Source organism: Hylobates moloch, unplaced genomic scaffold, assembly GCF_009828535.3.
Source record: "Hylobates moloch isolate HMO894 unplaced genomic scaffold, HMol_V3 SCAFFOLD_6, whole genome shotgun sequence".
Lineage (NCBI taxonomy): Eukaryota > Metazoa > Chordata > Mammalia > Primates > Hylobatidae > Hylobates > Hylobates moloch.
In genome coordinates, this window is record NW_026652281.1 from 20346722 (window position 1) to 20373213 (window position 26492).

A 26492-nucleotide genomic window follows, 5' to 3' on the forward strand; every position below is an offset into this window, starting at 1 on the left:
TATGTGCCTCAGATTCCTCAAGTAAAAACAAATAGGAAGTTTGAGCACACTTTCATAGGATTATTGGGGGGGTTAAATTAAAAAATTCACATGAAACCCTTAGTACAGTGCTTGGCATAGAGTAAAATTTCAGTTAAGTATTACTTGTTGTTATTTTCCATTTTACATTTTTAAAGATACCTGGATGCCTTATAGGTAATGGATTTTAAGGAGGTGGTAGCAGAAACAAGACTTTCATTTAGGTGACTGTCTTAAACATCCAGATGAGAGAAAAAGGAGGCTCAGATTAGGGCCACCGTAGTGTGGAAAGGAGTGGACAGATTCAGAAAATGTATTGGAAATAATCAACAGATTGGATTTCTGATGGATTCCTGATGGATTCATTGAATATGTATAAAAGATAAGTCCCAGGATTTTTGCTTGAGTAACTAAAGTAAATTAGCTTATTATAATAATTTACTTGATGCTACTATTAACTGATATGGAAAAGATTGGAAGAAACAGGTTTGGTTGGGGACACAGAAGAATAAAAGTTCTGTGTTGGTCATGCTCAGTGTCAGATGTGTACTAGCTTTCCAAGTGGGAATATCAAGTCAGCAGACATATTTATGAGCCATAGATGTAAATTGCTAGCAAATCGATAGTGTTTGAAAAATTATGGGATTGACTGAGAACACCAAGAGAAAGATCCTGGAGAGTAGAAGGAGCAGGGCTCCTTCCAAGGAGACTGGGCTCTGGTTGTTCCAATATTTAGAGGGACTAAAAATATTAGGAGACTAAGAAAGAGTAGCCAGCAAGATAGGAAGTTCTCCATGTCTGTGTGATGTCCTGAGAACTAAAGTGGCCACTTTTGTATGATGCTACTAAGATGTAGAGTAACATAGACTTGTAATTAGATTTGGTGACTTCTTCAGGAAGTTTCAGTGGAGCACACACGTTAAGGAAACAATCAGTGATGAGAAAGCAGAATTTATCGCCATGGATCGTTCTTCCAGAAATTTTGTTCTGAAAGGGAATCAATACATGTGGCAGTAGCCAGAGGGGTAATAGGTGAATAAGAAAGTTTTTTGTATTTTAAGATGAAAGTTACTGGAGAGTTTATGCTGAAAAGGGAGTATCGTGAAATCTGGGAAGGCAATCTAGAGTACCAGTGCAAGAGCTGGCCTTGGAGAAAAAACAAAGATAGTTTAGCTGTTGGAAGAGGACAAAAGGTTGAAAGTGAGGGCACAGCCCGGTGGTTCATAGGGGAGAGACGTCTGATGTGTCTGAGTGTGTAATGTCATTTTAGAAAATGGGAGTGTGAAGATACTAAGAAGTATAGTAGGATTGTTGACGGAGGATCACGTACCCATTTGAGATTTGAGTCGAATCTTATTGAAATGAAGCCTGTTTTTCTCTAGGCTGTCATGCTGCACTGGATTGGACATAGAGTAGGTAGAAGTAGGGGAGCATCGGACAAGAGTGGTGGACAATGGAAAGGTCGATAATTGACAATACTGGTGCAGCCCACAAATTGTCAAAGGGTAGAAAGTACAATTCTGGAAAATCAACATTATTTAGGTAGAGCAACATCACTCCAAGATACACCCTATTAAAGTTACAAATTTCAACAGAAAAAAGAATCAGGCAACTTTTTTTCAACCTCTTCTCAGTAATTCTTAATGCCAATGTCAGTAAAGCAAAATTAATCTAAGAATTTGAAGCACAAATTATGTACTACAGCAGAAGCTGTATTATACATAATCAAACTTGGAAGAACTCAGGCAGTATATCCTGAGTTCTTCCAAGAACACTTTTAGTTCAAAAGCCCTTTTTGAAAAAAAATAATTCAGACAAATCAAATATAATTCAATATCAAGGTGAATGACATTAAGGATAGGATTAGACCAAGGCAACAGACCTTGCACCTTCAGATTCTAGAAATAATGAACTAAAAAAACTTTTTAATTCATGACTCATTACTTTTGTATATACCTTTAAATTTCTGAAATAAGAGTTTTTTTCTAAAAGAGGAAAAAAATAATCACAGGAGGCACATCATGGTGAATTTCAAAACACTAAGAAGAAAATGAAAATCCTTAAAACTTCCAGAGAGAAAAACCAGATTTCTTACAAATGAACACTAACACTGGGTTAAAAAAAAATAATAAAGGAGCTATATTTTGAAAGCATTCTAAGGGAAAATAATTTTCAGCTAAAATTCTATACTCAATCAAGTATGAAAACGAAAGAAGACATGGTCGGAAATCTGTTTTAGAATACTTATACCCCTCTTAAATAATTACCAGCTGGGCACGGCGGCTCACACCTGTAATCCCAGCACTTTGGGAGGCCAAGGCGGGCGGATCACGAGGTCAGGAGATGGAGACCATCCTGGCTAACACAGTGAAACCCTGTCTCTACTAAAAATACAAAAAAAAAAAAAATTAGCCAGGAGTGGTGGCGGGAGCCTGTAGTCCCAGCTACTTGGGAGGCTGAGGCAGGAGAATGGCATGAACCCAGGAGGCGGAGCTTGTAGTGAGCCAAGATTGCACCACTGCACTCCTGCCTGGGCGACAGAGCAAGACTCCGTCTCAAATAAATAAATAAATAAATAAATAAATAAATAAATAAATAAATAATTACCGAACTACATACACTAATTTTTTAAAATTAATTCAAGAGGAAGAAATAATATAAGTGGAACAATGGTGAGCCAAGAAACCAGTAAGCCTCATTAGTTTAAACAGATGCTGATGGCACACAAAAAATCTAACAAACCAAAATTTCTAGATAACATCAACATGGCAGGTGGTTCGGGGAGAGGGCAGAGAAAAGTAAATTTATGCAAAGGTGCTTACTATGGCCCAGAGCTTTCAAAACAGATACTTCCTGGCATTGATAGAAAATTATTCATTAAGAATGTGTGTTGAAGTTGTTCAGTGGTTTCCACTGTAAGAATAGAAAGAAGACTGTAACTTCCAAATATGAGTTCAGAGGGAAAAGGAGGGCATAGGAAGAGGGCAATCACACAGTAAATATAAAACAATGTAAAATGTCAGGTAAGACTCTAAACATATCAGTAATCATGACAGATATAAGTCGTTTAAACTGCTGGTTAAAAGATAAATGTGTTTTTAAGAATTCTACTAGGTTCTCTTTAATAGAATTGTAGTACCAAAATTGAAATCTGAGATAGGTTGAAAATAAAAATATTCAAGGCAAATACTAATAAAAGCAAAGTGCATGCAAATATAAATGTCAGTAAATTTTAAAAATTTTTAAGTATAAAGATGAAAGGAGCCATTTATCGAAAAGATGTAACTGTCATGTGCTCTCTTGTGCTCCTAACAACATAGCTTTGAAAAAAAAACTCAAACAAAATTTACAAAATATCAAAAAAGCACAAAAGTAAAGATACAGAGAATTTTAATGAAAACAATTTTGTTGAAGTAGGTTTATTTATCACCAACCAAAAGAGCAGTATTACTTAAATTTCCTCTCCCATTAACTACCCTCACAGACCATAGTTGTTCCTGTGATTTTACTCAAAACCAATTTAGGAGCTTGTCCTTTATTCCTGGCCTGTGTGGCTTTTACTGTACTCATCACCCCTACCGAACACCCACCATCCCTCTCCCCACACCTTTCTCTAATATCACAGAAACTGACATTCTTTTCCCCAGAGTTCCCATCCTTGCCTGGTGTCTCAGGGCAATTCTATTCCTTTTGGAGGCCAATTTCCAATTCTATATATTAACACTATCCCTTCTCTGCAGAGGATAAAGAAAAGAAAGAAGAAGAAAACTTTATCTTAAGAAAGAACCCACCTAGAAGGATGAAGTAAAGCTAAAAATAAATTAATATTCACACATGACCATTTTTAATCTCATCATATCAGTATTTTGGCAAAGAAGTGTTAAGATATAACCCATTAGAAGAGAGCTTGTAAATTATAATTTTACAGTTTTCTCATTATTCTTATTGTTTGTTTTTCCAAAGATGAAAATGAATGCAGGACCAAGCCAGGAATCTGTGAAAATGGACGTTGTGTTAACATTATTGGAAGCTATAGGTGCGAGTGTAATGAAGGATTCCAGTCAAGTTCTTCAGGCACTGAGTGCCTTGGTAAGTTGGCATCCAAATATATTATACTTGGTAGATAAAACATCTGTTCATGATGTCATCACAGAACAGCTCCACTTATGTTTTCTTGTCTGCTAAACAAATCCCCCAATCTCAATAATCCACATGCTTCTTCTTAAAGGTGCACATCTATTAAAATGATATATTTGTATGTGTGTGTTATATGCACATCTGTGTGTAATGTAAATAACAATCTTAAATAGTCTTTCCAAAATTAAGATTAATTAAGCTCTTTGGAAAATTTGGCGTTAGTAAAACTTACATCAGAGGATGATTTAATTCCAAAAGGAAATATTTGCAATATGAGGTAACCTCTGCCACAATTAATGCAAAATAAATGCCATATTTCAAAAATGCAAGGAAGGTTACTTTTTATATTGTGGTACAGAAAAAAAAATGTTTTACAAGACCTTTTTATGGGAAATATAAATCTCAGACATTATATTTTAATGCTAAAATGCATACATTATAAATCATTGTAGTTAATTATGGCAGCTGCAAAAAGTGTGCTATAGTAAAATTCAAGGTAAACAAAAAAATAAGAGCAGTAAGCTGTTTGACTCATCACTTGATTTAACATAGAAAGAGTATTTCAACTATATCACATTTTTTTCTGAACGACGTCATATGCTTCAAATTCCAAGAAATTTTTGATCAAAAAAACATTTTTTGTTTATTGTTATCTCCAATCTATACCTTTACTGACATCAGTCTTTTAGGAAATAGGAAAAGTAACCTACATATAAAGTGTAACTTTCTGTTCATTTTATTAACAGTTTTGCTAGGATTGTTTATAAAACTATATTAAAGATTTGATTGGCTTCTATATCTGAAAAAATCATTTTATTTACATTTTTTAAAAGTCTACTCAGTCCAAGTGTTTGAACAGTCTTTCAGATGTAGAAAATATGAGATATCAGATTGAATAAGTACCAAGCTCATAAAATATAGTCTAGAATGTGCTTTCCAGAAACTAATCCTGGCACTCATTTGTTTAAAGGAAAATAATTTAATTTGATTTTCCTTTCACTTGTATTCTACAGAAATGGTAGTACACTATCATTTAGTTGGCAGTGGATTGGACAAAAAATCTATTTCTAAAGTATAGTATCACTTTTTGTCAAATTTAATAAACTGTAGTCTGTAGTGAAAGAATATGCTATGAACTTAACTGCCAGCAAAACTTTGAATCATTAAGCTGTCTTAATTATTCCTAAGGAGGAAATTCTTGACTGCCCTGCTTAATTTGAAAGCCAGGATAATGAAATGTCAGTTCCGCATCCTTAACTCTTTCTACTTTGCCATTTCAGACAATCGACAGGGTCTCTGCTTTGCAGAGGTACTGCAGACAATATGTCAAATGGCATCCAGCAGTCGCAATCTCGTCACTAAGTCAGAATGCTGCTGTGATGGTGGGCGAGGCTGGGGCCACCAGTGTGAGCTTTGCCCACTTCCTGGAACTGCCCAGTACAAAAAGATATGTCCTCATGGCCCAGGATATACAACTGATGGAAGAGGTAAGGAGTTGAGGAAATTTACTCATATAATCAACACATTAAATTTTATCAATTCAGATAAATGTGAAGGAAAAGTGAAAAATTGATACAATCAAAAGAATAGCCAAAATGTTTATACTTTGATATTTATATTTGATGTGTGTTTTCATATATATGTATATAGAAAGAATAATCTTTGCTAATGCTTTAGAGATTTTAAGAGTTAATCTTCCTATCAGACCTAAGGGGTAGAATGTGTTATTCCAATTTTAACAGTTGAGGAAAATGATGCACAAAGCTAAGGTAACAATAAGCAATTTTCCCAAGATCACACGCTTTTTAAGGGATGGACTTTAAGGGGGTAGCTTTCTAGATTCCCCCCAAAATCATTCATGCTTAGATTGCAAAATGGGTAGTCTTAAACAGGGCTTTCACCAGAGTCTCCCTTTATCTCCTCCCATCACTTGAGATTATTTTTCTGTCACATCCATGTTGCTGTTCATCTGACTGATGAACAGGTGCTCCAGTGCTATTAGGAAAGTTTGCAGTTAGTTATCTCCTCTCCATTTCTTCATTTCTCTTTGATTCTAACCAGTTTTACCCTTGCATATATGTTAACTCCTGATTGTTTTTGTTGTTGTGGTCCACAGATATTGATGAATGTAAGGTAATGCCAAACCTCTGCACCAATGGTCAGTGCATCAATACCATGGGCTCATTCCGATGCTTCTGCAAGGTTGGCTACACCACAGACATCAGTGGAACCTCTTGTATAGGTAACAATGGGCACCTCTATATTCAGGGGTTCGGGGGCTAATCAGTTACTGTTTCCTACAAGTCACTCATTATCAGTAGAGTCTCTTTATTATGGAGCTTTGGAATATATATTTTATTAAAATGATGCCATCCTCTCAATAATGTGCTTCTTAATCACACAGCACTTGGCCTTTGTCCAATAATGTGGGATGTAGAATTGTTCACTTCATCAAAAAAAAGTCTGTTCAATCAGGGAAACAAAAATTACAAATACATACTTTCAACATTTTATATTTTAATTTAAAATTTAAAGTGCACATTTGTTTGTCACTCTTTGAAGGAAAAGGGCTTTTTCTTATGAATATATGTGTTTGTGTATATTAAGAGAATGTTTTCCATGTTTCTCTTTGCTATTCTTTGCATAAAGTATACCAAGTAAGCATTACCTAAATAAAATTTCCAGCTGCGGAGCAGTCTCAGTACAGAATCCTTCTACCATTTTACAATTTCTTTTTCTTATTCGGTTTTTTATTGTCTCACTCACACCAATATATGACAGTCGTGGGGCAGAAAGGACTTAGACTTTTGTTGAGTCTTTCCAAAGTATTCAACTTCATTTTTGTTAAAGAAAAAAAATTTTTCTCCTTTATATTTCATTAGCTTACTTGATGTTCTATCAAATTACCTATGTCAATAACAAGCACACCTGGCATTAAAAGGTTAAGAAAACCCAACTGACTTCTTTGAAACAGAAGAGCATGAGTAATAGAGAATAGGCCATTAATCATGAGCATTCAGCATTCTGTGGGCATCAACGCCTTATGTTATGTGGAGGAAATGGAGATTGTCTGCTATCACTCAGAGTCTGAGTAGAAAAGAGATGGCATATTTCAAGGAGGACGGTTCAAGGAGGGTCTAACAAAAAGACTGTCTATACACCTGTGAGCAGCATGTAGAAAAGCCAGGAGGCATAGTGCTGTGTGCTGGGGCTGTACTACCCCTGGGCCAAAAGAAAAGAGTCAGAGGTTATTGGAACCTGGAAAAAGAAAGTTGTGCTCAGAGGGCTGCCGTGAGAGGACCTCTGACAGCTGATCCAGTGACTCAGCCAGCCTGAGCCTATCTTGCAGGGAGAGAGTTGAGGAAATAAGGGCCAGACAGAAGACAGAGGGCAAGGGAGAGCCTCCGAATGGAGTCTCTAGAGCTCCAACTCCTGGGCCTGAGAGCAGGGTGGACCAAGGTGAGGACTGAATCTGAAGGGGAAAGTGGAAGGTTTCCAGCAGCATCTGTGATCCCACAAGATGCTTAAGGGAGCCTCAGTAAAGAGACTTTAAGAGAACTTGTGCCACATCCATGTGTCAAAAATAGAGAAACTCTTATTAAGTTTATGATTCTCAGATTGTAAACCAAAGTATATTAATCTAAAGAATTTAGTAATTTTGAACCCAGACAGTTGTCTAGACATCATAATATTTACCCAAGATCCATAGATTGATTTACAAAGTAAACCCACATGTTACTTTAGAGAAAATCCTTCTGTGCATCATTTCTCTCTGGCTATATTACACTTGAAGTTGAAGAGGAAAAACAAAAAGAATGAAGTGTGAATACGGAAGGAGGAAAGAGTCCGGTTGTTTCTTGTAACCAGTAATTTAATCTTTACATCACTTTTACTTAGACCTTGATGAATGCTCCCAGTCCCCGAAACCATGCAACTTCATCTGCAAGAACACTGAGGGGAGTTATCAGTGTTCATGTCCGAGGGGGTATGTCCTGCAAGAGGATGGAAAGACATGCAAAGGTGAGTGAAGAGTCTCGGACAATCGTGACCCTTGTCTGTATCTTTTCTTTCAAATTTAAATATTAGATTGTCAGGGATTATGCCATGTGCATCACCTTCATTAAAAGGTCCCATCCTAGTGGCCATGTTATTGCTCATGGAAAAACTCTACCAATAGGCTCATTGCAGGAAGCAGAGAGGATTAAAACCCAAGTTAAAACAGTTTGCTTCTTACAGAAAACTACATAAATTTTAAAAAATAAAACAAAAATTTTGGTGTGGGAAGAGATCGAAACAAATCACTGAAATAAGATATTTGTTGTTGTTGCTTATCTAAGCTTTTATTTCTCTAAGCTACCTTTATTACAGGTTTACTGTGGAAAAGTGAAAATAGATAGGTAAATTTAAAATGTTTGCTTAGGTAGTATCAAATGTAATTATTTATCAAGCTAAATTAGATCATTAAAATAGCTTCAATACTATACTCATGTATTTGATTTTATAGTAAGCCTCATCAGAATGAAATTAATGGACTGAGCAAATTTTTAAAATGTAGATTATTCTCAGTAAAATGAGGTTTTATTTCCAAGGCATATCAAAAAAATAAAATAATAGCAAGCACTGCTTGGACCTGTTTAGTGCACTGATATGGGTCCGTGTTGTGCATTGTTTATGAGTATGACTAAAGACTCCATATCAAAAAAAAAATGAGTATGACTAAAGCGTTTTTTAAGCTGTAAAATAATGAATTAGTCTTGCCTACATCTTATGTGGTACGTTTATTTTAAATATAGTTTCCAAATTAAGTTTTAGTATAGCCAAAATCAAATTTTGAGTTTTTTATTAGTAGAGTCCAAATATCAATACCATTTGTGACTAGAATTACAGATGCTGTATTTTGCGTCCTCTAATATTAAAGCCCATGTTTTCATCTGAATGTGGAGACTCTCAGTGTTTGTGTTAGGACCTTCATCAGTGTCTAGATTGTTTCATTTTTATTTAATCCTTCCTTTAATAGGAATAAGTAATCAGCCATGTACTATACCGCATTCAGTGCAAGAATTGTAACCTTTGGATAGTAGCTTTGAGAACAGTTCATGGAAACTGCTGTGATTCTGCCATTCAGTTTCTTATGTTATATATTGCCTTAATTGTCCTATCATCCTAGCCCGTAGTATTTATTCTGCTTAAATATGTAAAAAGAAACTGTTTGCTATATGCCTATGGAAATCTACGAAGCTTCCAGCAAAGATCTAGACAAAATGCTTCTAATGGAGCATGTACATCTTCTGTGGCTTCACAAGAAAGGAAACATAGACAGATAATCTACTGTGATTTTCATTGGCTTCTCTCTAATTTCAGACCTTGATGAATGTCAAACCAAACAGCATAACTGCCAGTTCCTCTGTGTCAACACCCTGGGGGGGTTTACCTGTAAATGTCCACCTGGTTTCACACAGCATCACACTGCTTGTATCGGTAAGACAAAGTTACAAATGGGAAATTTTACAAACTTCTAGTAGATGCATAAAAATTGTATTTAAAAGTATAAACAGAAGGATATCCTGGTACTTATATTCATAACCAATACCCCATCATTTGTGGTCTAAAGAAGTTGCTAATAATATAGCTATTTTCAAGAACAATATCCAAAGGGGAAACAAAAGGCCTTTTTATTCCAAGCACATGCACAGTAGCCATATTTCAAGCAGTGCCTTTATATCACGTTCTCAATATAACCATGGTGTTCAGACAAAGTATGATTAAAGGCTCACTGTAATTTACAACATGTTAACAAACAAATTGAGCTTTTATTTTGAAGACACACGTTAAGGAACTTTCAGTCAGTGTGCCTTCAATCACCCCAAAATATGCTCTAATCTCAAACCTCTTAAAATACACTTTTTCTTACCACTTTTGTCTTTAATATGACAGTGAATTTTGGTATAAATTTTCCTAAAATGCCATTTTCACATCATGAAACTTAGGTTTTCATACATTGCTTTTTACTTCGTATGAAACTTAAGACATGTTATGATTGGAAAGTTTGACGCTCTGCTTCTTGATGCTTTGCCAGACAACAACGAATGTGGGTCTCAGCCTTCGCTTTGTGGAGCAAAGGGAATCTGTCAAAACACTCCAGGCAGTTTCAGCTGCGAATGCCAAAGAGGGTTCTCTCTTGATGCCACCGGACTGAACTGTGAAGGTTAGTTGATTTGCTCAAAAATTCTTAATCCAGTAACAGTAAACCATATATATTTTTAACTTTCAAGACAAATTGGTATAATCTGAAAAAAAGTATTGAGCAAAATAGGACCCAGCAACTTATTCCTGGTCATAAATTTCTATGTATCACTTTCGGGACAGAGGGAAACTTAAATGCAGTGAAACAAAAATTCTGTGATTACGAATTGACTTTTAAAGTAACTGTTGACTAATCATGGATCTGAGAAAGAATTGAGCTGAAAAGGAATTCTGTGCCTAATATGGTTTGCGGTAGTGTACAAGCATACCAGAGAAAAATAATAATTGACCTTTTGTTCCATGATTCTTAAATGTATAAGAATTAAATGTAAAAGGAATCTATCATTAGAGAAAATTGAACAAATGTACTGAACATGCTAAGGTGAAATGATGGCTGTTTCTGTTTTTTACGAGTCAAGCTCCCGCTTCACTCCTTCACTTTCCTACAGTGGACCTTGGTCTCCTCTGCAATAACTATTTCCTGTAAAATCCAAGGGAACATTTAAGTGGGAAGAAAATAAGAACATGCTTGCAGTTAAGAAAATTTCATCTAGTTCTTCACTATTTACATTGCAAGTGGCAGTGTATGACAAGAAAAATGTATTAGGATTAGTGTCTTATAAACACCCATGCCAGAGATTATGAGACTATATTTATTTCCCTTACATTCTTATATCGTATTGCAATTTATAGTTTTCTTGATTTTAATCACCCTTTTAACATTAACTATTCTTATAAGTATATGATTTGGATTTCTAGAAATACATGTAAAGTATTTAATTTGCTCTCTGTAAGGCTTGTGGGGCTTTTATATGTGTCTCATTTTCAGCAAAGAAAAATTCAATTTTTAAAATGTCAATTTTAATATTTTATCTTTCAAATCATTGAGACATTGAAAGTATTCTGAACCTACAGCTGTTTGCCACATGCGAGTTCAGCTCATGACCATCTCCATAAGATACCATTTATTAATTATCCATGTAAATTTGTTACACCCCTCAGACATGCCAATTCTATTTTACTCTTTATGGATAGATCTCAAATATTCAGTTGTCATTCCAAAAAAGCATACATAAATAAACAAAGAAATTATTCCACATGCATAATAATACCACATCTTGTCTAAAAATAACATATTTAAATACTTAAGAGGGATTTGCATCTAATTAATCTTGAATGGTAATAAAAATTTTTACGTGCAATATAATTGTACTTTTTAGGTATCTCTGTAATGCTTCTATCCTCCCAAAAATGAGGATTATATCTCAGTCACTTTCAAACTTACTGGAATATGCAATGCAAGTATATTTTATATATATATATGATTTACCAAATAAATCATACCATATGCAGTTAATTAGTTCAAAATATACAACATTTGTGGTTGCTGTGGTTGACTTGCTGAAATTGAAATGTTATTTAGAGCACTGACGTGCCGTGGTCTGGTGGAGAGCAGAAGAATGAGGTGGTCTCTTCCCCATCGCAGAACTGTTCCCTGCACCACCACTGACTAATAACCATGTGACCTGGAAAAATGACAGCCTCTCTATGTGTCATGTCTTGTTTGTTTGTTCCCATGATAACAGTTACCCCAGGTTTCGTTTGGAGTGCATTTAAAAATAGTAGAAGAAAGGTGACATAAAGGTTTTGCCGGGCTTGTTTTTGCAGATGTTGATGAATGTGATGGGAACCACAGGTGCCAACACGGCTGCCAGAACATCCTGGGTGGCTACAGATGTGGCTGCCCCCAAGGCTACATCCAGCACTACCAGTGGAATCAGTGTGTCGGTGAGTGCTCTTTTCTTCCATCGCACTTGGTTTTCTCACCTGAAAGTGTCTCTGAGTAAAATGAACAAATTGTGAGGGTTGAGGTTTCAGTACAGCCTTTGAATTTTAGACTTTAAAACCAGTCCTTAAGACTGATGCATGGGCACTCATTCTGCTAGTATGTATGTTTGAAAATATCTATTAAAAAAAAAGTTTGTTTTTAAGTACCGGAAAGTTAACTTAACTAGAGGTTTCTTCATTTTAAATTTCTGCTAAGTAATTTTAAGTTTCTGAAGATGATGTCAAGAATCATCATCTTTGTTTGTGAAGGTCAGCCACTTTTTTGTCTGTAATTTAATATATTTAGATTTCCCATCCATTCCCCTCATACGAATCTAAAGGAATTCACATCAACTTAATGAGGACAGTCCATGTGTGCTCTCCTGTCGCATAGATTTAATAAAGGATGGGAAGTGTTTTAAGGTCAAAGAAGTACCTACTTACAGCAAATGCTGTTGGCAACTCTAGACAGAAGTGTTTGTAAAATAAAATATGTGGCTCTCAGCCCTGTTCCTTGCTTTGATAATAGTTGCTAAAATTCTCCTTTTAAGGAGCGATTGATCAAAGAGAACATTATTCTCTACTTGAATAGCCAGCTGACTTAGCATATGCCTAATTTCTTGGCTCCTTTTGAATGCACTTCACAGACACACCAATCAACACATTTTGACGCTAGGTGCTGGCATAACTGAGCAGAAAGGGGCACTGTGGTCCTGCAGAGAAATATCAGGATGCTTCCTGTTTCTGTGTAGTAATTCAAATTACTTCACAGGTTATTCACATATTGAATTATTGTGATCCACTAAATAAATTAGTCTGATTTTATCCTTTGTGGTCTTCTCAAAAGAAATTTCTAATGACAGCTAAGTGAATTAAGAACAAAAAATCAAGATAAATTTCAATGGAGGGAAAATCATGCCAGGTCAAAGACAGATGCTTTACCACACCACGAATATACACTCATAGGAGGAAATGCAGAAACCAATAAGTGATCAAAAGTTAAAGACAAGACAGTTTCAAAAAATTGTTTAAATTACCAATTAGGCAGTCATTCAAAATAACTTTACAAATTTAATTCACTTTTTTTCCTCTTCATAGAAAAAAAATGTTGTAGAACTCCTTATGCCCAGATTTATTGATTCATAAGCAAAAGCAAAGTGTATGGCTCACTCTTTAGAATATCAGAAACAGTATTTTTTACATAGCTATTAAAATAATGTAAAACATTCTGTAGGTTGCCTATTCACTCTGATGATAGTTTCTTTTGCTGTGCAGAAGCTCTTTAGTTTAATTAGATCCCATTTGTCAATTTTGGCTTTTGTTGCAATTTGTTTTGACGTTTTCGTCATGAAGTCTTTGTCCATGCCTGTGTCCTGAATGATGATATTGCCAAGGTTTTCTTCTGGGATTTTTTTTTTTTTTAGGACGGAATCTCGCCCTGTTGCCCAGGCTGAAGTGTAGTGGCATGATCTTGGCTCACTACAACCTCCGCCTCCCGGGGTTTAAGTGATTTTCCTGCTTCAGCCTCCTGAGTAGCTGGGATTACAGGAGTCTGCCACCATGCCCGGCTCATTTTTTGTATTTTTAGTAGAGACGGGGTTTCACCATGTTGGCCAAGGCTGGTCTTGAACTCCTGACCTCAGGTGATCCACCCGCCTCAGCCTCCCAAAGTGCTGGGATTACAAGTGTGAGCCACCATGCCCGGCCTCTTCTAGGGTTTTTTATGGTTTGGGGTTTTAAGTTTTTAATCCATATTGAGTTAATTTTTGTGTAAGGTGTAAGGAAGGGGTCCAGTTTTAGTTTTCCGCATATGGCTAGCCAGCTTTCCCAGCACCATTTACTGAATAGGAGATCCTTTCCCCATTGCTTGTTTTTGTCAGGTTTGTCAAAGATCAGATGGTTGTAGATGTGTGGTATTATTTCTGAGGTCTCTGTTCTATATGTATATATAGGCCATTGGTCTATATGTCTGTTCTGGTACCAGTACCATGCTGTTTTGGTTACTGTAGCCTTGTTGTATACTTTGAAGACAGGTAGCATGAGGCCTCCAGCTTTGTTCCTTTTGCTTAGGATTATCTTGGCTATGCACGCTCTTCTTTGGTTCCATATGAAATTTATGGTAGTTTGATGGGCATAGCATTGAATCTATAAATTACTTTGGGCGGTATGGCCATTTTCACGATACTGATTCTTTCTATCCATGAGGATGGAATGTTTTTCCATTCGTTTGTGTCTTCTCTTATTTCCTTGGGCAGTGGTTTGTAGTTCTCCTTGAAGAGATTCTTCATATCTCTTTTTTGCTGTATTCTTACGTATTTTATTCTCTTTGTACCAATTGTGAATGGGAGTTCATTCATGATTTGACTCTCTGCTTGTCTATTGTTGGTGTATAGGAATGCTTGTGATTCTCGCACATTGATTTTGTATCCCGAGGCTTTGCTGAAGTTGCTTATCAGTTTGAGTTTTGGAGCTGAGACAATGGGTTGTTGGGTTTTTTTTTTTTTTTTTGAGATGGAGTCTCACTCTGTCGCCCAGGCTATAGTGCAGTGGCACGATCTCAGCTTGCTGCAACTTCCACCTCCTCCCTAGTAGCTAGGATTACAGGCGCCTGCCACCACGCTTGGTTAATTATTATTAGTTAATTATTAGTAGTATTAGTATTATTATTATTGTATTTGTAGTAGAGACGGGGTTTCACCATGTTGGCCAGGCTGGTTTCAAACTCCTGGCCTCAAGTGATCCACCCGCCTTGGCCTCCCAAAGTGCTAGGATTACAGGCATGAGCCACTGCTCCTTGTCAGATGATGGGGTTTTCTAAATATAGAATCATGACATCTGCAAACAGATACAATTTGACATCCTCTCTTCCTATGTGAATACCCTTTATTTCTTTCTCTTACCTGATTGCCCTGGCCAGAATTTCCAATACTATGTTGAATAGGAGTGAAGAGAGAAGGCATTCTTATCTTATACCAGTTTTCAAAGGGAATGCTTCCAGCTTCTGCCCATTCAATATGATATTGACTGTGGGTTTGTCATAAATAGCTCTTATTATTTTGAGATACATTCCATCAATATCTAGTTTTTTAAGTTTTTAACATGAAGGGATGTTGAGTTTTATCAAAGGCTTTTTCTGCATCTATTGAGATAATCATGTGGTTTTTGTCTTTGGTTCCGTTTATTTGATGGATTGTGTTTATTGATTTGCATATGTTGAACCAGCCTTGCATCAAAGGGATGAAGCCGACTTTATTATGGTGGATAAGTTTTTTGATGTGCTGCTGGATTCAGTTTGCCATTATTTTATTGAGGATTTTCACATTGGTGTTCTTCAGGGATATTGGCCTGAAATTTCCTTTTTTTGTTGTGTCTCTGCCAGGTTTTGGTATCAGGATGATGTTGCCTTCATAAAATGAGTCAGGGAGTAGTCCCTACTTTTCAATTGTTTGAAATAGTTTCAAAAGGAATGGTACCAGTTCCTCTTTGTACCTCTGGTAGAATTCGGCTGAGAATCTATCTGGTCCAGGGCTTTTTTTTGGTTGGTAGGCTATTCATTACTGCCTCAAATTTAGAACTTGTTATTGGTCTATTCAGGGATTCAACTTCTTCCTGGTTTAGTCTTGGGAGGGTGTATTTATCCATTTCTAGATTTCCTAGTTTATTTGCATAGAGATGTTTATAGTATTCTCTGATGGTAGTTTGTATTTCTATGTGATCAGTGGTGATATCCCCTTTATCATTTTTTTATTGTGTCTGTTTGATTCTTCTCTGTTCTTTATTAGTCTAGCTAGTGGTGTATTTTGTTAATTTTTTCAAAAAGCCAGCTCCTGGATTCATTGATTTTTTTGGAGGGTTTTTCATGTCTCTATCTCTTTCAATTCTGCTCTGATCTTAGTTATTTCTTGTCTTCTGTTAGCTTTTGAATTAGCTTGCTCTTGCTTCTCTAGCTCTTTTAATTGTGATGTTAGGGTGTCGACTTGAGATCTTTCTAGCTTTCTGATGTGGGCATTTAGCGCTATAAATTTCCCCTAAACACTGCTTTAGCTGTGTCTCAGAGATTCTGGTACGTTGTCTGTTTGTTCTCATTGGTTTCAAAGAACTAAAGAGCTTCTGCACAGCAAAAGAAACTATCATCAGAGTGAACAAGCAACCTACAGAATGGAAGAAAATGTTTGCAATCTGCCCATCTGACACAGGTCTAATATCCAGAATCTGCAAGTAACTTAAACACGTTTGTGAGAAAAATACAAACAACCCCATCAAAAAGTGGGAAAAGGATATGAACAGACACTTCTCAAAAAAAGACATTTATGTGGCCAACAAATATATGAAAAAAAGCTCACACCACTGATTATTAGAGAAATGCAAATCAAAACCACAATGAGATACCATCTCAGGCCAGTTAGAATGGCAATGATTAAAAAGTCAAGACACAATAGATGCTGGTGAGACTGTGGAGAAATAGGAAAACTTTTATACTGTTGGTGGGAATGGAAATTAGTTCAACCACTGTTGAAGACAGCGTGGTGATTCCTCAAGGATCTAGAACCAGAAATACCGTTTGACCCAGCAATCCCATTACTGGATATATACCCACAGGAATATAAATCATTCCACTATAAAGACACATGCACACGTATGTTTATTGCAGCACTATTTACAATAGCAAAGTCTTGGAACCAACCCAAATGACCATGATAGACTGGATAAAGAAAATATGGTACCTATACACCATGGAATACTATGCAGCCATAAAAAGGAATGAGAGATGTCCTTTGCAGGGACATGGATGAAGCTGGAAGCCATCATCCTCAGCAAACTAACACAGGAACAGAAAACCAAACACCACATGTTTTCATTATAAGTGGGAGTTGAACAATGAGAACACATAGACGCAGGGAAAGGAAGGGAATAAACACATGCTGGGGCCTGTTGGGGGGTGGGGGGCGAGGGGAGGGAACCTAGAGGATGAGTCAGTAGGTGCAGCACAGCACCATGGCACACTTAGACAGCTATGTAACAAACCTGCACATTCTGCACACGTATCCCAGAACTTAAAGTAAAATTTAAATAAATAAATAAATAAATATAATAATATAAAACAATTTTATTATATTGCAATATTTATAAAATATGAAGGCCACCACTTTATTTAGTAAATACTATGGACTTCTTGGTTAATTCCATAGACCTTAATCCAAAAGAATGATTCTCTCTCAAACAGAATTTTTTTTTAAGGAGAACAAAAGTAGAAATAGGAACATGCATGGAGTGCCAATTTAATTTCAAAATGTTTCAGTTTCCTGAAGTTTTTGTTTCTAAACACCTAGCACAAAATGAGCTGCACAGGTTTTTACTAAATGTGGAAGCTCTATTTAAAATAGTCTGACTTAAAATCAAGATGGTGTGGTGTATCCCATTTCCCCTTTATGAGATCCTGGGGTGGGCCTTTGACAAGGCAGTCACCCCCAGAGTAGCTCGCACTGGAGTCCAGCCAGAAGCCGGTTTGCCTTCTAATCAGGAGAAACTCCATGAGCAGAGGAATAAATGGTTTAAGATGAGTCCAAAACTAAAAATACATGAGCAGATATCCCTATTTGCAGGTATTAATTTGTAAGCTTGTTCTACTAAAATGAGTACCTCTAAGCAGCAGGTGCCTGGGTACAACACATCAGGGATTTATTTCAAAAGATTCTAGATTCTTCTGGGCAGGATTGAGGAATCCCGCTTGCCTCTAATAAAATTGCTGACTTTCTTCCCTTGAATTCATGTAACACCGTTGGATTTTTATCTCAAACATATGGCAGAAATAGGGTGAAATACCCCTTCAGGAAACTAATAAAAGCAACAAGTTAGCAAAAGAAAAAGGATTAGGACAAAACGCAAATTGAAAAGCCACCAACATTTTTTATCCATCATTACTTGTGTGAATATCTTCAGCCATTCATATGATTGATGGGGAATACAGAAGGAAGCATTTCAGACAGATTTCCCCAGGACTCCTCGTCAGTGGTCAGTACTGTTAGTCAATCCATCAGACAGTTGAAAAAGGCAAAACTGTAAACCTACGATGTTACCAAACCTACTACCAACTGAAGAAGAATGAAATTTCTTTGAAAGTGTTAATATTGAAAAAAGCTTTCAGTTCAAACTAACACTTTAGGAAGTTTTCTGCCAGTTGTCACAGAGAATTTATAACGTTCTGGTAGATAAGAGTGCACAGATGTAGGGAACATTCTCAACTATTTGTAAGTATTAGAATTATTCAAATACAATTATTCAAAATTTGAAATATGTAAATACATTTGCATATGAAGAAAAATTATGTCTTCATATATGAAGACTTTGTGTTTTAGTATTAGTAACTTCCAGTTGCTTCTGTAGCCTGTTCGCAATAATTCACACATAGTTGAGTGAGGCTTGAATCAGTTCAAAGTATGTGTCAGACAGAAACATATTTATTTAAGTCCATAAATTTTAATCATGATGTACATTTATAGAATATGAGGTATATCATGGTGCTTGCAAAAATGTTACATATTTTTAAATATTCTTGTAATTGATATGTTTAAATATAATTTATTCAGTTAATTATTTTTGCCTGGTAATTTTTCTTCCTAACACAGTGTCTAATGGTATATTCATGATAGGATCGTTTTATTAAATTGTAATCTAATTTAGATTCCCTGTTAGGAGAGAAACACTGCATAGGAATGTCAGATCTAATTATAAAAGCAGATGAGGCTTTGTGGCAGAATTCCAAGTCTCTTGTATATAGAAATAAAATAGCAGTTATAGTTACATCATATGTAGCCAAGTTACTGAGATTTTATTTATCGTATCTATGTTCTTCCCCTGCCATAAATGCTAAGAATTTTCACATATTAGATAATCAGCATCTTTTATATTCCGTGATTAAGAAACCTACATTTAGTGGTCTCCTTTAATTCTGAGACTATCAGAATCATGATACGAAAATGTTCCTAATAATATCTACCATTTCAGTAACTTCTGTCCTGTACTTAACGAAGTTTAATTTCCTGTCTGGGAGGCCTCTTCACTGAGAGCCCATGTGCATCTTCCAAATCTCACTGAGCTGCTGCAGATCCCTCACTTCCCCACTAGGTACTGTGTCCTCTGCGCACACCCACTTGCACATGGGCCTGTTTCCCCACATGGGCTGAAATATATACTTGTCACATATTAGGTAAACAGACACTCTTTGCTCCACAAGGAGTCACAAGAATTGAAAGAATTCCATGGAACAGATGTGATTTGTTCCCAGGGTGAAATTTGGATTATAAAAAAAGCCCAAAGAAGTCAAGCCGCATGCTGTATATCAACCAGACAGTTAAGGCAAAATTATGATCTCCAAAGTTGAAAGCATAATCAGACTTCGATTTTGTAAAAATGACAATAGCAACTGAAAGTATAACCTATAATTATCCTGCTACCAGGTATTTATAGTATAATGTTAGTCATTAAGCAAGTAAAAGCTATAGTTGGCTGATGGCTGGATGCAAACCTGCCTCAGAAGGCACAGTCTGCACCCAGTGGGTTCTCAAGGATTTTAAACTGAACTAGGTTGTTGGTTCAACTGATTTAACTAAATAGTGTTGTTTTCCATCGTTTTCATTTAGGGTTTATAAATTTTTTTATGCTTTCTCCTCCTTTATAATGAAGGTTTGGGGAATTGCTGGGGGAATGGATACAAATACTTATAGGGATATTTTTTAATTGATATATCATAAACTTCTCTCTTTTAAAGTGTACATGTAAATGGGTTTTGTAGATTCTCACAAAGGTATGCAGTCATCAATACTACCAGTTTCAGAACATCCTCATCACCTCCAAAAGAAACACCATACCCAAGAGCGGTCATTTCCCATTTCTTCCTCCTGACAGGCCCTGGCAACTAGTTTTCCCTTTATCTCCAAGGATTTACCCGAGATATAGGCTTTTGAAGTAACCTTCTGTTCAGAGAATAGAAGAGTTATTCACTAGGCAAACTGCAAATATCTGTTCCCAAGGGCTGCAGACATATTTAGAAACAGTACAAACAGAAAAGAGCAAAGCAAGGGTTTTTTAAAGCCACAATTTAGGGGAATTTTTTTCATTCATGTGCTTTGCAAATCAATCGTCAGAATAAAATAAAATACTGTGTTAGAGTTATTTCTGCCATAAAATCACAGGCACTTGAGACTCCAGACTTGTTCACGTTTTTGCCCTTGCCCGCTTCCCCGTGTAAGAGTTTCTTTCTTCGTTTCACTAGATGAGAATGAATGCTCCAATCCCAATGCCTGTGGCTCTGCTTCCTGCTACAACACCCTGGGGAGTTACAAGTGTGCCTGCCCCTCGGGGTTCTCCTTCGACCAGTTCTCCAGTGCCTGCCACGATGTGAATGAGTGCTCGTCCTCCAAAAACCCCTGCAATTACGGCTGCTCCAACACGGAGGGGGGCTACCTCTGTGGCTGCCCCCCTGGGTACTACAGAGTGGGACAAGGGTAAGGCGGCCTTCAGCCTCAGCACATAGAGGAATACATGGTTCCTGAGTGAGTTCAGGCCACCCACCACTGCAGGGAAGAGTACAGTATCTAAAAGCCAAGCCGCAAAAGCATTGATTAGAGCTCTTAGGGTATGCAGATAAATACCAAGAAAGCACACACGGAGTGTGCTCAGGGTATAGGATTACTTCCTTTGTGATGAGCATAAAACTTGAACTTGTATGTAAATACCACTCTTTGCTCCTCTTATTAAGGGCCTGAATTGATTCAATCTGACCCAAGGCCAGAGACAAACAGATGCTTAAAAATGTGGCTCACATGTTGCCATGGATCCCTGGGCCGTGAGGTAGAAGTGGAAATGGCCTTGCCACAGGTTCTTCTACAAGTTCTGGAAGGTGGTAGCATAGTGATCACTGAGGAAGGAGTTTGTCCCATTCTTTGCTCGTATGGCTTTTCTATTGCACAGAGAGAGAATGGTGCCTAGTTGATGTGGTGCCACTCAGCATGGGCCCGGCCCACAAGACACGCTTCCCTCCAACTAGGCTCACTGTCTCAAGTTCCATGGGCTGTGGCCGAGATGCTGGCCATTTGCATCCTTCCAGGAAGGCCGTGGTGCTCAGTAACACAGAAGATGGGCATTTAGAGGTCAGTCCAGGTTGCCTTCTTTGAAAGGAGCAGTGTGCAAGGCAGGGACTAAAAGGCATGGACCAAGTCTGTCCAGCAATGGTGTATGATAATACTTAAAACAAAAGGCTTGGTCTAGACAAAGGTCATTTAGAGCCAGTTCATTGACTCACTAACCAAAATATAAGTTCAGAAATCTCAGTTTTTAAAGCAGGGAGCTTTGTTGCAAAGAGCAAATACAGGCTTCAGGCCCCTGAAACAATGGAACCTCTCTTAGCATTCTCTTTGGAAATTCATACCTTACTTTTACCTTCTGGAGTTAATGATGCTCAGTACTTCAGTCTAATTAAGATTGAAAATTGGGGAAGCACGAGGCTCACCCTCAGAAGAATTTTGCTGTTTCAAAATAATGGAAAATTTCATCTATTGTGTGTTAAAGAATTAAAGAATTATAGAGGATTGTGGCTCATCCCTGTAATCCCAGTACTTTGGGAGTCCTAGGTAGGAGAATCGCTCGAAGGCAGAAGTTGGAGACCAGCCAGGGCAACGTAGCAAGACCCTATCTCTGAAAAACTTTAAAATTAAAAAAAATTAGTTGGATGTGGTAGTGTGTGCCTATTGTCCCTGCTAATTTGGAAGCTGAGGCATGAGGAGCTCTTGAGCCCAGAAGTTCGAGGCTGCAGTGAGCAAGATCGTGCCACTGTACTCCAGCTTGGGAAACAGAGCAAGACCTTGTCTCTGAAAGAAAAATAAAAGAGTTGCAAAGAATATTAGGGTTTTATGTTTATGAGTTTAGAGTTTGCTCTGTTGGTTTCGTGTTTCTGAAGAGTCTGCTGTACCACTGAAAACTATGGTCAAAGTCAGTGATAAAGTCTGACAATACTTTGCTTTCCGCAAATAGCCACTGTGTCTCAGGAATGGGATTTAACAAGGGGCAGTACCTGTCACTGGATACAGAGGTCGATGAGGAAAATGCTCTGTCCCCAGAAGCATGCTATGAGTGCAAAATCAACGGCTATTCTAAGAAAGACAGCAGGCAGAAGAGAAGTATTCATGAACCTGATCCCACTGCTGTGAGTAAATCCCACTTTGTGTTGCCACAAAATTTTATCCCTATGGAGTCATGTATACAGTGCAGTTCATGTTGTTTTCAGCCTCATTGAAGTTAATCATACCTTGAATTTAGTGGATAAATTAATGGACCCAGTATGGAAAAGACAAGTAAATTAAAACGATTGAATTATTAGATCAAAACACAAAGCTTGGGAGAAAAGACTTTAGGATTCACAGTTTCAGAGCATTTTCTCTTGTTGTAGTTTTTCATTTATGCGGGAAGGTATGTCCATCTAGGAAAGAGCTATTTTTACATGATTCAAAAAATGAAATTATTATTAATTTGTTCAGTTCTGTTTTATAAATGTATAGCTGATTTTAATTTTCACTAGGGAAACCAAGTAGGTCTCATATTCTTTGATTTATTTTTAATACAGTTGTTCCTTCACTAAAAACTTTTGTCTTCAAAATCACTTGTAGTCTTTAAGGAACTGAAGTTGGAAATTGCGTGCCACTGATATTTTCTTTCCCTAATGGCATTTTGGCAGTGTTTAAAGGGGTGGGCTGCAGACTACCTGGTTTTGAACATAATTCCCTGGCCCTCCCTATCTGTTACCACTGTTACATAGGTGGTGTTTATTCAACTATTCTCAACCTCAGTTTTTTCACCTGTAAAATGGGAATAATAATACCTCTGAAGGCTGATGGAAGGGTTAATTGAATTGAAACATGTGAACTGCCTGGAACAATGCCTGACATATATATTACACGTGTTCAGTTCCTATGAATGATTAATATCTCATATTTAGAGATCTTGATAATTTTCCCAAAGATCTGAGACAGCATGAGGTCATCGCTCACCACTCTCTGTAGTTAATATGACTGAGAAATTACCCCCCCCAAAAAACCTAATCAACAACTAGCTGGCTGTGTGAATTGGACAACTTGCTTCAGTTTTATGGGCCTCAGAAACTTTGTCTATATGACCTGACTTCTCTAGCCAAAAAGTTCATGATGCTATTTTATAATAATAAATAAGCCAGTGTTACATTTACCTTAAGTAGACTAAGATACCCAACTGATGTTTAAGTATGACAGTTGAGATATTCATCAAGTTCCCAAACTACAAATCCAGAAGTTCTGCTTATAAACTTTCCCATTGGGGTACTAGGTCATAATTCTGCCTGAACACTGGTGGGCACTTCTGGGTCACCACCGCCAAGTCCTCATTTAACAGGTGCCCAATCAAAGCATTGTGGTTTTTATCCTATCTTACTTACATCATTATTCCTCCTCCCAACCCTCTGAGCAAAAGTCAGACTTGGTTTATCTGGGCCCTGCCCCACTGGCTTTTACCAAACATGCTGGTTTGAACTGGAGCCCTGAGAACTCTGCAGAACACTCACTCTGTGTACCTCTGATAGCTCCCAGTAAACTCACTCATCATTCACTTACCTTACAAATCAAAGCCCAGCCTTCAGACAGAAGATTCCCCTGGGCGCAGTCCCTGCTGATGCCCAACAGCAGTACTTCTTATTTTGACTCCAGAAAAAAAAAATCATTACCTAAATTTTATTTTTTAAAAATTATTAATTAGCACAATATTTCATAAGCTCATCAAAAGAAAAACTTGAAATGTGAACACTCTGTAGGCCCAGTCCTGTACCTTTAATTACCTCGTTAAGGCTGAGTGAGAAGTCATAAAGATTTACAGGGTATTCTCGATGGAATTGGCCTTTTCTTCCAACTGACAAAAATGTACAATAGCCTCTTTCACAGCCACTGCGGGTAAGGAGAGTGCAGAAAGCGAGAGTGGGAAGCCACAGCCTGTCCTTGTGACCAAAGCCCCTGCAGCTCATCTCTTTCTAGTCCTCTGCTTGCGCTGTAGAAGCTTGTCCCAAATCATTTCCTGCTCCTCCTCCAGGTTGAACAGATCAGCCTAGAGAGTGTCGACATGGACAGCCCCGTCAACATGAAGTTCAACCTCTCCCACCTCGGCTCTAACGAGCACATCCTGGAACTAAGGCCCGCCATCCAGCCCCTCAACAACCACATCCGTTATGTCATCTCTCAAGGGAATGATGACGGCGTCTTCCGCATCCACCAAAGGAATGGGCTCAGCTACTTGCACACGGCCAAGAAGAAGCTCATGCCCGGCACATACACACTGGAAATCACTAGCGTCCCTCTCTACAAGAAGAAGGAGCTTAAGAAACTGGAAGAGAGCAATGAGGATGACTACCTCCTAGGGGAGCTTGGGGAGGCTCTCAGAATGAGGCTGCAGATTCAGCTGTATTAACCCTTCACAGACTTGGGCCCAGGCTCAAATCCTAGCACAGCCAATCTGCAGAAGCATTTGAAAAGTCAAGGACTAATTTTAAAGAGGAAAAATAATAATAACTCTTGTTTCTTTCCTCCCTGTCTTAGACTTTGAATGTTGACCCTCACAGGGAGGGATAATTTAGACTCTGGTATGGCCAAAGATTTGAGCACAAAGGCAACCGTGGTTACTGTATTTTTTATATAACTTCATTTTAAAATATATTAAAAGAAACCTAAATGTTCAAGATATCAGCATATGGCACTAAATGCACAAAAATAATGTGAGCTTTTTTTTTTTTTTTTCCTGTTAGCAGTCTGTAACACTTTGGGTATTTTGCTATAGTTGCTAATTAAAAAAAATATAGATGTTTATTTATTTTTAATGCAGTAATATATGGAGAAATGAACAAGCTATGTAAACAAAAAGGGAAACTCACTTGTTTTTCTTTAGATTTATAAATTTGAGCTATTTTTTTTAGAGGTGCTTTTTAAAAATCCAATAGATACAAGAGATGTTTCCTTTGGTTTTCTGCCAGTCATCCAGCTGATACACACCTGATGATTTTAAAGAAAGCCACACAGAGCTGAATGGGCAGTGTAATCAATAATTTAAAAGACATGAATGTCATTAGATCCTTTATAACGTAGATCGAAGCCAAAGCAGCTCATTTGTGACAACATTTCATATCACCAGACACACCAGGCAACAGAAGATGAAGCACAACCACTGTAGCAAAATACCTTGACTGCTTGTGAGACCATTAGCATTGCAGGCCAAACCGTACTGTATTTCCTTCTCATAACCTCAAGGAACCACATGTGCTACCCACAACACCTCATTCTTACCCAGGGTGCGCTGCGTACTCATGGTACTGTAGGCAGCTGAAGAACCGCTGTTCCCTTGAAAGGGAACACCTGGCATTCTGTAGTGTTTCGTGCTGTCTTAAATAATGGTGCATTTATTCAAGTTATTTCAGGATTGCCATATGTGCAAACAAATCATGCAATGCAGCCAAGGAATATATGTTGTTGTTGTTGTTTTAAACCCATTTTTTTTTTTAGAATTTTCATTAATACTGTAGTTATACACCATATGCCTCGTTTTATCATAGCCTATTGTGTATGAAAGATGTTTGTACAATGAATTGATGTTTAGTTTGCTTTAGTCATTTAAAAAGATATTGTACCAGGATGTGCTATTAAGAGTACATATCCGTTATTTTTCTCAACCCAAGAACCTGTTCCCTGGACCAGTGACCAAACCTCATATGTGAAATGGCCAAAGCACACGCAGGCTCCCGGTTGTTCCTCTCAAACCTGTGCTGACCAAAGATTAGTAACCAGTTATACCAGTATTTTGAAGTTTTATTGTTTTTTTAATAACTAAAAAAAAAAGGAACAGTGTAAATTTGTAATCAAGAGTTTGTGAGGAAAAACTTATGGTTTTTGGTTTTGTTTGTTTTTGTAGGTCTGTGTATCAAATATGACACTTTTCTTGCAATAAAGCTTATTTTGGGGTATTTTTCTGGCTGAAAATTTTATGAGACCACAACCCCTGTTGTATTTGTGGGAGGGGCTGGGGGCTTTGCCTTTGGGAACATGTATTGAAGTAACAGACAGAGAGCCAGACCCACAGGAAAATAAAGGAGTGCCGGCAAATCTGTGAAGCAAAGTCAACGTGTGTTCAACTGATGATTATGATTTGAAGTTACATTCAAATAGAAGGACATAAAGTCCTTTACTTCTGCGTAAATTCTAAGCTTC

At 37.3% G+C, this 26492-nt stretch overlaps 1 protein-coding gene across 1 annotated transcript in view; it reads left to right on the plus strand.

Annotated features, from left to right (window-relative positions):
• Positions 1–26248, plus strand: part of FBN2 (fibrillin 2) — a 280529-nt gene extending 254281 nt beyond the window's left edge. Inside the window, exons 56-65 of the mRNA XM_032156530.2 lie at positions 3982–4107; positions 5436–5642; positions 6272–6397; positions 8053–8175; positions 9517–9633; positions 10232–10360; positions 12067–12186; positions 20498–20729; positions 22255–22426; positions 24331–26248. Of these exons, the coding sequence (XP_032012421.1) occupies positions 3982–4107; positions 5436–5642; positions 6272–6397; positions 8053–8175; positions 9517–9633; positions 10232–10360; positions 12067–12186; positions 20498–20729; positions 22255–22426; positions 24331–24705 (1727 nt within the window). The 3' untranslated portion in view covers positions 24706–26248. The remainder of the gene's footprint in view (positions 1–3981; positions 4108–5435; positions 5643–6271; positions 6398–8052; positions 8176–9516; positions 9634–10231; positions 10361–12066; positions 12187–20497; positions 20730–22254; positions 22427–24330) is intronic.
• Positions 26249–26492: the final 244 nt, after the last annotated feature.